A 12,867-nucleotide genomic window follows, 5' to 3' on the forward strand; every position below is an offset into this window, starting at 1 on the left:
GCATTAACAAAAAAATGTATGCTGAGCACAATATTAGATGTATGAAGAAAAATCATTAAATGTTAACCCTCTAAGACTTAATCTCAAACAAAAGTACCATTAACAGTAAAAGCAATTCACTGGAATGAAATACCTGTTTATGATTTCTAGACCTAAAGTCAAGCAACACTAGGTAATCATCAAGTTTCATTTTTTTCAAACATCTTAAGTTAAAACAGAGTCTAAGAGTCTCTGCTGTAAATTACCCACGCGTGCACGCGCACACACACGCATACTTCTCTACACGTTTGGGGGGGGAGCGATAGCACAGCGGTAGGGCGTTCGCCTTACAAGCGGCCAACATGGCCGACCCGAGTTCGATTCCTCCGCCCCTCTCGGAGAGCCCGGCAAGCTACCGAGAGTATTCGATATGCCAGACACAGTAACAACAAAGTCTCCAATGGAGACGTTACTGGGCCCGCTCGAGCAAATCGACGATCAACGGGAGGGCCTTTACCTTTACCTTTACCTTATTAAATATTGTATTAAGATCTTGACTGAGTTCCCATGCAATTACCATGTTCTTATTTAGCACCACCTGTCTTATTAATCTCAGTGATAAATGAAGTAGTATCTATTTTCCCAGCAGACATGTGGTATGGCTGAAATACTTTATACATAATCTCCAATCTTTCATTTTTCTAATCAAAAGGAAAACATCCTCGCAAGGCAAAGGCAAAAAAAAAACAAAACCCTCAAGAGAGAAAAGCCAACCACAAGAAACTACCTCTAATTCAAATAGCAAATCTGACATCAATTTTGCTAAGGAATAATGCCTAATGGAAAAATGCACAACCACTCTCTCAGCAAAACACCAGTCTATAATTAGTAACACTACTTTACTATCATTCTTAGTTGTAAACTACTTATCACAAAGACGAATTTCTTCCACTTCAAGCCATCCATAAGTCAATTTCTCAGTTACTTCAGTATCTCTCCCTTGTGCATTTAAAACATGTTTTAAAATTAATCGTTCTTTCTACCCCCACTGTCTCAAAATTTGTTCATCCGATAATTAAATCAATCAGTGTTGGCTACCTTCCATGCTGATTCATGAAACATTCAACAGCTTCATATTACTTTCATTCAATCCAAAATAAAAATTCACATTAACTTTCATCACCAGCCCCTGTGACCACCCAATATCCCCTATTATAAATTATTTGAACTGTACTGGCTCTCTGGAAGGAAAAAAAAGACAGATAATTTGTAAAATATTAGTAAGGTTAGTCTAAGTTAACATCCAAATTAAACTGACCTATACTTCAGTACTTCCTAAATACCTGGACGGCATATGCCAGGTTAATGTCACCAAACAAACAGGGTACTGGGTGGCTTGTTTATTGCAATGACAAATTAAATTGCTTGCATTTACGTAAGTCCTTGAGTGAGCTACGAAAGTTATTCATACACGAGTATGAAAGAAAGAGGACTACCTTAGGTAACTTTCACAGAGGACACAATGATTAAAACTGTCATATTCTGATCTGTTCTGGAAAACCTCAGAGATCAGAATTTTTCCTCTATGAATTTTCTATAAAAAAAATTTTTTACAGGAGTAACCACTATGACCACAGAACTACATACAGTAGCATCAATAAATTGTATGAAGAAAAATGAGCTCAAGTAACAGAAGTCACATTCTAACACCACCCCAAAACAAGAAAAATGATTTTTAGAAACTTAAGTTCCATGTCACTCAAGAATAATTTTAAAAGCAGAAGAATGTTTTGGTAAAGAAGCAATAAGGTTTAAAAAATGAGAGGAAAAAAATTTCAGAAACAAGTAGTTTTCTCCTCAACTCAGTCACTTCATATTTACATAGAAATAGGCTAATAGAGCTTCCTTATCTCTAAAATGAGCAAAAATAATCTGGTCAAATGGAGATGAAAGATTTTTCAAATGGAGATGAAAGATTTGTCTTTCATTCACTTTACTTTTTATACTATAGCAACAGAAAATAATGACCCAAAAACAAAACAAAACAAAACAAAATCCAAGCTCTTATTAGTCATCTTCATAATTTAAGCATGGTTAGCAAGAAAGTTCTTATTACTTTAATATTCAATAAGCAAGTTTTTTTTTAAAAAAGTTAATACTGTAAAGATACATAATGTAAAATACGCACTTTTTGCTCAGAAATTATTCCTGGTGCTTGGGGACCACATGGGGTGCTGAGGAATGAACCCAAGTCATCTCTGTGGAAGGCATATGATCCTTACCCATTGTACTATCACTCCGGCCCCAAAATATTCACTCTTTAGACAGTTCTTACACTTATACCTGTATTTACATTTTAAAGGTGTGAAAGGTGGAGCTCTTTAGTAACAACATATGAAGTGGGCCGAAAGTTATACCAAAGTTAAAACTAACAAATGACAAATGAAAAATGAAGAGATTCAATATACAAAAGTGTAAAAATCTAAAATTAATAGCCTTCCATTGCCAAAATCAACAATGCTGAACAAACCCAAGAATAATTTGTTAGACTTGTATGAGAACTGTTTGACAATTTTATGTCATCACTTGCATTACTAAGGACTGGGATCTTGCTGTAATTATATACATTCCTCTCCATACAAACAGAAAGTAGAAATGAAGTCATTAATAAAAAATGAAGCATGATTAATTTAACATGACTACTAAAGTATTTTCAGTTACAATAAATATACTAGTTAAAACTCACTGATTAAATTTCATCTCAAAAATGAAGAGCATTTCAACAAAACTGTTAACCAATACTTTCCCCTTAGTTTTCAAAATAACTTGAAATTAATGACAACAAAAAGATTTTTTAAAAATTAACACAGTCCTTATTCACTTAAAATTATCTAAGGTAAGTGCCCTTGTACTCTTACTTGTATGCAGGAGAAAAATGCCTACAGGCTTCCTCAGATCATTCTCTATTTCTTCTAAGTGACAAATTAATTTACTAATTTTTCTAAGACTATAAATCTGGAGGGAAAAAATAATCACCAGAGTTTCTTAAATTAAATGGGAGGAAAGAAAATATAAAATTGTCCACCATGAGTTTTTTGCCATTAAAATAAAAGTAACTCATGTATAATGCGGCTCCATTAAATATTAGGGTTTCAAACCATCATAACCATCATGGTGCTGTTTATGGAGCCACATAATAAAGAACACAAAAGACTTTACTTTCTAATAGCAAGACTTACACTACAAAAATTCACCAACAATATTTCTTTTTTTCCCCTGTGCATAACTCATGTGCCTGGAATATACAGTTTCGTTGCTATTATTATTAACTCGGGCTGGAGCGATAGCACAGCCGGTAGAGCTTTTGCCTTGTACGTGGCCAACCTGGGTTTGATTCCTCCGCCCCTCTTGGAGAGCCTGACAAGCTACCAAGAGTATCTTGCCCGCACGGCAAAGCCTGGCAAGCTACCCGTGACATATTCAATATGTCAAACACAGTAACGACAAAGTCTCACAAAGGAGACATCACTGGGCCCGCTCAAGCAAATCGATGAACAACGGGAGGACAGTGCTACAGGCAGTGCTACTATTAACTCAAATAATTACATTAAGTGGCATGGTTTCTAAATTACAAACTCTTATTTGAATTACAAATGCCTTATTTCAAAATACAATGAGACAAACATATAAATCAGAAATAAATAACCAACTGTAAGACAAGAAAAGCATACCCTAACATTCAACAGAAACCCCTTCTTCAATGTGTTGTGTGCTGGTAATATTGGTATGAAAGTGTTATGACACTGTAGTCCGCTGAAGCCCTACACTTAGTATATACATATTTGGAAACAGAGTACTCCGGAGAGAAAATTAAACGAGATCAAAAGAATAGGGCCCTAATCCAACAGGACGGTATAACAAGAGGAGGGAGGCTAGAGCCAGAGAACAGGAAGTGAGGCTTTTGCCTTGCAAGCAGCAAAGGCAGGTGGACGATCCCAGGTGCCAGCAATGGTTACCTCTGACCACCAGGGGTCACTCCTGAGCCCAGCACCAGGAATAGCCCCAATGCACCACAGTGTTGGCCCAAACTACCCTGCCCAAGTATCACTAACATCCCCCACCCCTTTGACCTCCCAAAAAATCCTAGGTAGAAACAGCAGGAGGGTGTATGCACAGAAGAAAGGGGGAGAAGGCACAGCTGTCTGCAACTCAGGAAAAGATCTTATCAGAAGTCAAATAAATGTACTGACAGCTGAGCTCAGACTTGTAACCTCCAGAACCGTGAGAAAGTAAGATTCTATTATTTAAGAGTGAATCTGTAGAGTTCCATCACAGGAGCTCAAGCAGACTAAGACCATAGTTAGCTGAAATGGTAAAAGCAGGAAAAACTAAAAATGCTTTGTAAATAAAACACTTTAACACAAAAAATATGTACCTAACTTGACAGAATCTGTAGCACTATAGCACTGTCCTCCCCGTTGTTCATCGATTTGCTCGATTGGGCCCAGTTAACGGCTCCATTGTGAGACTTTGTCATTACTGTGTTTGGCATATTGAATATGTCACGGGTAGCTTGCCAGGCTTTGCCCTGTGGGCGAGATACTCTCGGTAGCTCGCCCGGCTCTCCGAGAGGGGCGGAGGAATCAAACTGGGTCAGCCGTATGCAAGGCAAATGCCCTACCCGCTGTGCTATGGCTCCAGCCCGACACAAGAATTACAAATATATTTCGTTTGTGCTTCTAAAAAAAAATTTAAAAAAAAACTTGAAACTATTAAAAAGCAATGTAGGCAGGCTCCAAAACATGTAAAAGTCTGTGGGGTTTTTTGTATGCAAATAGTGAAAGAGAAGAAAGAGATTTAAAAAAAAAAATTTCCATTCACAATTATGCCTCACAAAATCAAGTATCTCAACAGCAGCTTACCTAAAGAGGTAAAAGACCTATACAAAAAAAACTTACAAAACTCTATTTCAATTCCCAGCATCCCAGGATAATTGGTCACCCGAGCACCGCCAGGATAATTCCTGAGTGTGTGAACCAGGAGTAACCCCTGAGCATCGCTGGGTGTGACCCAAAAAGGAAAATAAAAAGTGGTCAAGTGTTGTGTATGAAACCCTATCAGCAACAGCACTGCAAATCACACTGCAAAAATGTATGTTTCAAAGCAGTGGGTCTCATAAAAGCAGGATGGGAAGGAAGCAAATATGGAGGGAGGAGGGAAGTCACTGGGGGAGGGAAGTGAATACTGGTGAAGGAACTGTGGCTGAAACACTGTGTGCTTGAAACCTAATCATGAGTACCTTTTGAATTCCACAGTGACTAGATTAAAAAAAAAAAAAGCAACATAGGTATAGAAGCCCAGATTTCATTAACTTTTCTTCCAACCTTTTATAAAAATTAATGCCACCCATTTTCCACCCCAAGATTCTTTTTAAGCAACTCACTTTATTCTATCTAAGTCGCTGAACTTAGTTTTTGGTGGAGCAGCAGGGGAACTTCCTAAGCCCTCCTCAGGAGGCCCAGAGGCCTCCCCCAGAGATGCTCTGACAAGAGCGAAGTGGCCCAATGCACTCAAGAGCCCCAAGAAGACAGTGCGGCTTGGGCCCTGCGGTGCTGGCTGGACCTCCAGGGACTATAACTAACTATAACTATAGAACGAGACCATGCAAGTGTATTTTACGGAATTTACTAAACTAGCAGTGCCTAGGGGCCTTCAGAGCTGCACCAGTGATGCTTAGGAGACCATGCAGTTGTGGGGATCAAACTGCAGTCAGCTGTGTGCAAGACATGTATCTTACTCTCTGCACTACCTCTCTAGCCCCTCAACTCGTTATGAATGCAGTACATTCATTCCAGCATACACAGAGCCTATAATCAAGATTGTAGAAAAATGATAACTGGACAACTGCTAATTATATAACAGCTGCTTAGGAATGCTCTGCTATATAACTGACTTAGCATCAATAATATCAAGTAAGGCCTAGGAAGTTACTGTCAACTTTCATTTCTAGGCCTCGTTTAACTTCTCTAGATCTCACTCAGACCCTTCAGGTCCCACCAAATGCCACAAACCTGGAGCCTCTTTCTGAATTCCCACATAAAATTTAAAAAACAAACAAAGATGTAACATTTTCAAACTCCACTGAACTATTTCAAAAAAATATATACTTTTGATTCTGTCAGAAGTGAAATTGAAAGTACTAGGGTAATTTACCTCAAACTCTTTCACCTTCTCCATTGTTATCAAGCGCCTTGATGTGTGACTAGAAAGCTTCTGCTCGCAATTGCTAATGAGTTTCAGGCAAGGGTGCCAAGGTATCATCTCCTCAGTGTATCTAAAGGAAAAGTAAGAAAAGCTGTCTTGAATACTCACACAGACACCCCACCCAGGAATATGATGGGGTACTCCAATGAGGACGGTAACACTTATCTTACGACAGGCTACAATATCTTACTTCAAATATCCTAACAGTCACAGTATTAACCTAGACAATCTCTATATTTTAAAGCAAAGTATTTTTTATGTATTACATATCCCCCCCAAAAAACAGTTTAATTCATTTAACTGAAGAATGAGAAAGAGACCATGCAAGTGTATTTTACTAAACATTTAAGTCACAGAAATAGAAAAATTTCCTAATGGTTCCTCAAGATGGCATAAGACAAAAATTTAGCTGCAACAACCCTGTGATACAATGCACTTGGACATTTTTCTAGGTCCCTGAAAAATGCTAGTAGCATCTTTAGATCTCTGAAAACTATAATATAGAACTAAAGTCATTTGTAGGATTATTCAAATCTAGTCAAAACTATCTCTAAAAGAACGACTGGATGTTGTCAAGTCACTGTGACTCTGAAATAACACCAAGGTCAATACACTAAGCAGTGAGAATTACAGTTGTACATTCAGCAATGTATGACAGGATTTTTTTTACACCCAAAAAGTAAGCAGTCAAGTGTATTGAAAACCTAACATCTGACAAGGTTAAATTCTGGCCAAAAAAAAAAAAAGGTGATAAACATGAAATAGTTATGTTGTAAAATGATCAACAACTGTAGGACAGAGAGCTCACTTAGGTACAATAAAGAACACTGTGATTATCAGTTTTTATTTTTCCTTAGCAAACCTTCATATTTATAAAGGTCTAAATATTTATATATTTAGTCTCTGCAAACAACTGAGCAATTTTAAAGACCTTAAGTTGGGGGGAAGGAGAGAGAGAGAGTTTCAGTGTAAAGATGCCTGCACCTCACACTGCAAACCCAGGTTTGCTCTTCAGTACCACATATGTGGTCCCAAGCACAACCAGGAGTGACCCAAAAGTAAGCCAGGAGTACTGCTGGGGGTGGTCCGAAAAGAAAAACAAAAGCTTTAACCAAATGGGAAAGGTGCTCACTAATATTTCCCATAAAGGACCACGGTCTCAATAGCCCATTCTCCTGTATCAACATAGTCTCCACCATCACTCTTGCAGACTTTTTAGAACTGTCTGACCTTCAACCAGCTCTCCCTCATAACCTCGGCCACATGCTCCAAACCTTCATCACCCACTTATCAATTACCATTCAGAAAGCACTCCACTTACTTATCAGTGGAAGGAATTTTCTTGAAGTCATTCTCTGCCTCCTACTTTAGGGTTTTCCAATAAGTCATGACTGTTTCAGATCTTACCTTCACCTAATAATTTTTGAATGGTCACTATAGTGAGAAGTATACTTTAATTATATCAATTATACCATATTTAGAGTCCTCATACAAAAACATTTGTGATATGCAGGAATCAAACATAAATGGTGATGGAAAGACTAATATTTTTAAAGTAGTATCAGAGAGAAGATAAATGTTGACCTTAAGTTTGCATAATCGGGTTTGTAAATACCAGAAATAAGCGTCTGTTAGCTAAGTAATATATCCTTTGTAAAGGAAAACATTTTTACTTCCCTGGAAGAACTGACTTGATATGCACACATAAATTATATATAAAACCACTATAATTGTATCCTTCCAATAACAATAAAACCAAAACCAAATTTATAATATAATCTGAAATTACAAAATAAAATTTTAATGTTTCTGACATAGATAATGCATAAGAGCTGAAATAAAGTTCCTAGGTATGTAGCTTAAGAACACAAAAATTAATTCAAGTGTTTTAGATTATCTTTTCAACTTTATCTTTGTGTTTATGTATGTGTGTCTGTATAATACACACATAAATATATACATACATACACACACACATATATATGAATACGATGCAGCTCTAAGAAAAGATGAATTCTCTGCAACGTGGAACAAGTAAATCAGAAAGAGAAGGAAAAATACTGGAAAATCTCACTAAGCTGCACAATATAATGAGACAAAACAAGGAAAAAGACAATTATCAATGACAAACTTTGACCTTGAATTACAATACTGATTACCAAACCCTGGAGGACGGGGAATGGAAATAATGACAACCGGGGAGAACTGAGGGATACTGGTGCAAGATCAAGGGCACTCTGACATCAGAGCAGTAACTTATACATCACCATCATATACTTTGGCACAAATGTAACTATCTAACCCAAACAACAATGAAATTAAAAACAGAACAAAAACCTATGTGCAAAGGTCCTCACTTTTCCATGAATCAATTAGAGTCACCCATTTTCCTGTGACTCTTTATGCATCAAGCTATCTCCAAAAGTCACTAGAATTTCACCTCTCATTTGACAAATTTTGGGGGCAGAGAGATAACACAGCAGATAAGGCACTAGCCTTGCACATGGCTAACCTGGGTGCAATTGCCAGCAACCTACTTGGCCCCCCAAGCCCTGTCAGGAGTACCTGTGGCACAGAGCCAGGTGGAGCCCTCAGCATTACTGAATGTGACTTAAAAGCCAAAATCAACAACAACAAAATAAGAAAAAAAATTTGCATTGACTAAAACACTTACTGAAAAGAATTTAAGTAATAATCATTTCCTGTTTCATAAATAAAGAAATAAAATGTTCTCCTCATTGCTTTGAGCCATTACAAAACTAAGTATTTTTCAATTAGAATTTATTCCTATATAAGGCTTTGAGGCACTTACCATTTTTATTACAAGCATTAGCAATCAGATTTCTAACATGTGGCATCTTTCACAAAGAAACCATTTCTATTTCCTTCAAGAAAATTATCTGTACTCCTGAAATTCATATGGAACAACAAGCACCCACAAATAGCTAAAGCAATTCTTGGGAAAAAGAAACTGGGAGGAATCAACCTCCCTAATTTCAAACTCTACTACAAAGCAGTAATAATTAAAACAGCATGGTACTGGAACAAAGGCAGAGTTGCAGGCCAATGGAACAGGGTTGAACATACTGACATCTCCCCCCAAACATATGATCATCTAATCTTTGATAAGGGAGCAAGAAATGTGAAGTTGATCAAGGAAAGCCTCTTTCACAAATTGTGTTGGCAAAACTGGATGGCTACATGCAAAAAAAAAAAAAAAGGGCTCAAATCTCTGCCTAAGACCAGGTACAAAAGTAAGATCAAAATGGATTAAAGACCTCAACATCAGACCAGAATCCATAAGGCACACTGAAGACAAAGCTGGCAAAACCCTCCATGACTTCGAAGCAGATGGTATCTTCAAAGATGTCACACCACTGGCCAAGCAAGTGAAAACAGAGATAGACAAACGGGACTATCTTAAGCTAAGAATCTTCTGCACCTCAAAAGAAACAGTGACTAAAATATAAAGACAGTCTACAGAATGAGAAAGGATATTTGCCCAATACACATCCGAAAAGGGGTTGATATCAAGGATATACAAGGTACTGGTTGAACTCCAGAAGAAAACATCCAACCCCATCAAAAAATGGGGCGACAAAATGAACAGAAACTTTCTCAAAGAAATTCAAATGGCTAAAAAGACACATGAGAAAATGCTCTACATCATTAATCATCAGAGAGATGCAGATCAAAACGAGATAACATTTCACACCACAGAGACTGGCTCACATCCAAAAGAACAAAAGCAACCAGTGTTGGAGTGGATGTAGCGAGAAAGGGATCCTTCTTCACTGCTGGTGAGAATGTCGACTGGTTCAGCCCTTTTGGATAACGATTCTCAAAAAATTAGAAATTGAGCTCCCATTTGACCCAGCAATACCACTCCTGGAAATATATCCCAGAGAGGCAAAAAAGTATAGTTGAAGTGACATCTGCACTTGTTTGTTCATTGCAGCATTGTTTACAATCGCTAGAATCTGGAAAAAACTTGAGTGCCTGAGAACAGATGATTGGTTAAAGAAACTTTGGTACATTTACACAATGGAGTACTATGTAGCTGTTAGAAAAGATGAAGTCATGAAATTTACATACAAGTGGTAATACATGAAAAGTATCATGCTAAGCGAAATGAGTCAGAAAGAGAGGGAAAGACATAGAAAGATTGCATTCATCTGGGGAACATAAAGTAACAAAATAGGAGACTAACACCCAAGAATAGCCGAGATTAGTACCAGGAGGTTCACTCCATGGCTTGGAGGACAGCCGCACAAGCTAGGGGAAAAGGCAGCTCAGATAGAGAAGGGAGCACCAAATAAAGGGTGTTGGGAGGATCCTCCCAGGATGGCAGATGCATGCTGAAAGTAGACTACAGGTGGAACATGACTGCCACTCAATGCCTCTTTTGCAAACCACAGCACCCAAAAAAGAGAGAGAACAAAAGGGAATGCCCTGCCACAGAGGCAGGGTGGGATTGGGGAGATGGGGGGTGAGAGGGATCCTGGATCAGTGGTGGTGGAAAATGGGCACTGGTGGAGGGATGGGTATTTGATCATTGCATAACTGAAACCCAAGCACAAAAATTTTTAAGTCTACAACTGTACCTCATGGTGTTCAGTAATAAAAATTAAAAAAAACAAAAGAAAATTATCTGTTTGTAATGACCATTTAAAAAATAAATATAAATCGGTAAAAACAACTATAATCACTCAATAACTCCAATAACATCAAACACAACTTTGTCTAAAGGTACACTATAAAGTTGTAAAGAGCTGGAAGTATAAATACTACCTACAAATACTCATATCTGACAAATAACTTTATGTGACCAGTCTTTATGAGTAAGAGGTTAAGATAAACAACAATAAGCACAAAGGAAGGGTTTGATTAATTCTGCTAAGAAGAGCAGTAAAGTGTCATAGAAATAAAAACACAGAAATTAATCTAGGCTTTGAAAGATGACTAGTATTTCACTATCTGAGGAAAGAAGAAAGGATACAGTCAAGCAATGGGGTTAGAATAAACCAAAGTAAAAAGATGAGAGCACAGAGGATCTTAAGGCAAAAATTCCAACAGCCTCCAGTGGGCTAGACATGAGAAAGAAAAACAGCAGGAACCTCATTAGTAGGTTTTTATAAAAATTTAAATTGTGACACTGAGAAAATCCCATTCCAGTTATCACCTGATAATTCTGACAAATAACCATGCTTTTAGGCAGTAATTATTTTTGTCATGTCTTAAAACATTAAAAACAAAGTCCAGGATTTAAGACTTTTATCATATGTGATTTATTTTTTTAAAAACTTGGATCATGTAACTGGACTTTGCTTAGTAAATTAATTCAATAGTGGCACTAAATGGCTATGTTCGCTATTCCAAAATACATTTTTAAAATAAAAGCTGTGCCAAACTACAATTTTTTTAAAATTAATTCTCATCCAATAAAAATCTCTATTTTTAATATAAGATGCATGCTGAATAACATAAACTAATTCTAAAGAACATTATTTCCAACTCTTGCAGATGACATTAATCTTCAATTCGTCCTAAAACTGCTATTTTATAAATTTTTATAAATAAAAGAATAAAGATTTGGGGGTGATATATGCTTTAAAATGAATACAGTTCATTTGCTAATATAAATTCCAGACAAACTAAATTTATTAATTGAAGAAAAGAGATGTCTAATAATGAGAATCAGAGAATAAGAAAGTAACTCTTTCCGGATGAGTAAATCAGTGGAGTCAATGAATCTGTAGTTTTCCAGGTATGTGCTAGCCATATACCTGTGCAAAACCTACCCTTGGATAAAACAGCTAAGGGAAAAGGGGCGGGCGGGGAGGCTAATAACTTGACTCTCCTTTTGCTACTTCTAAAATATCCCATTAGTTAAAAAGCATTTGGAAATTTCAAAAATTATTGAAACAGAGAAATCACTTAAGAAATATCCATGTTCTTAGGAAATACTGAGATTAAAAAAAAAGACAAAAGTTACCACTGAACTTTTTATTAAAAGCAAGAAATAAATAAAAACTACAAAAGAGATTCCCACTGACCCGATCTGGAGCAATTTGAGCAACAAAATAAATGGTGATAGACATTAAGTTATAATTCAATAAATAATGTCGGAATCTCTGACTCCAGGGCAATCACAGATACTAAGCGGATGAGGGATAAAAGAAACCTTTCTGGCAGGAGCGTATGAACTTACACATGCAGGGGGACTGAAGGGACAGAGCAGTCATCACCATGACGGCAATCAATAATGGAGTTCTTAGTGTGAGCAGGGGTCAGAAGAGAAACAGGGCTGCAATCTGGAGATCTCGCCTGTAATACTAATCAGGGAGAAATAACGACGCACCATGAAGAAGCCCGACAAAGAACATGACAAGCGGATCAAGCTTAGGACTGTTGCTGGTGACTGAGCATGTTCTTAGTTAAAAGAAAGAGCAGATGCACTCTGGTGGGGAGGCGGGGGGGGGGGGGGGACAGGGGGTGGTCAACCTGCACAATATACATCATGTAATCATGTACTCCATAAAAATGTCAAGGACGAACAGTAGTGTTCTTATCAATATTAGTTTTCAGGCATGGAGGACTGATAAAAGTTTTCTTAATTCTAGA

The 12,867-nt window shown here is 37.3% G+C and overlaps 1 protein-coding gene across 1 annotated transcript in view; it reads right to left on the bottom strand.

Moving 5' to 3' along the window:
- The window catches only part of TRMT11 (tRNA methyltransferase 11 homolog), a 58,772-nt gene that overhangs the window by 11,874 nt on the left and 34,031 nt on the right, over window positions 1-12,867 (bottom strand). Inside the window, exon 12 of the mRNA XM_056125867.1 lies at window positions 6,193-6,313. Within this exon, the coding sequence (XP_055981842.1) occupies window positions 6,193-6,313 (121 nt within the window). The remainder of the gene's footprint in view (window positions 1-6,192; window positions 6,314-12,867) is intronic.

Source organism: Sorex fumeus, unplaced genomic scaffold (assembly GCF_029834395.1).
Source record: "Sorex fumeus unplaced genomic scaffold, SorFum_2.1 ptg000061l, whole genome shotgun sequence".
NCBI classification, from domain to species: Eukaryota; Metazoa; Chordata; class Mammalia; order Eulipotyphla; family Soricidae; genus Sorex; species Sorex fumeus.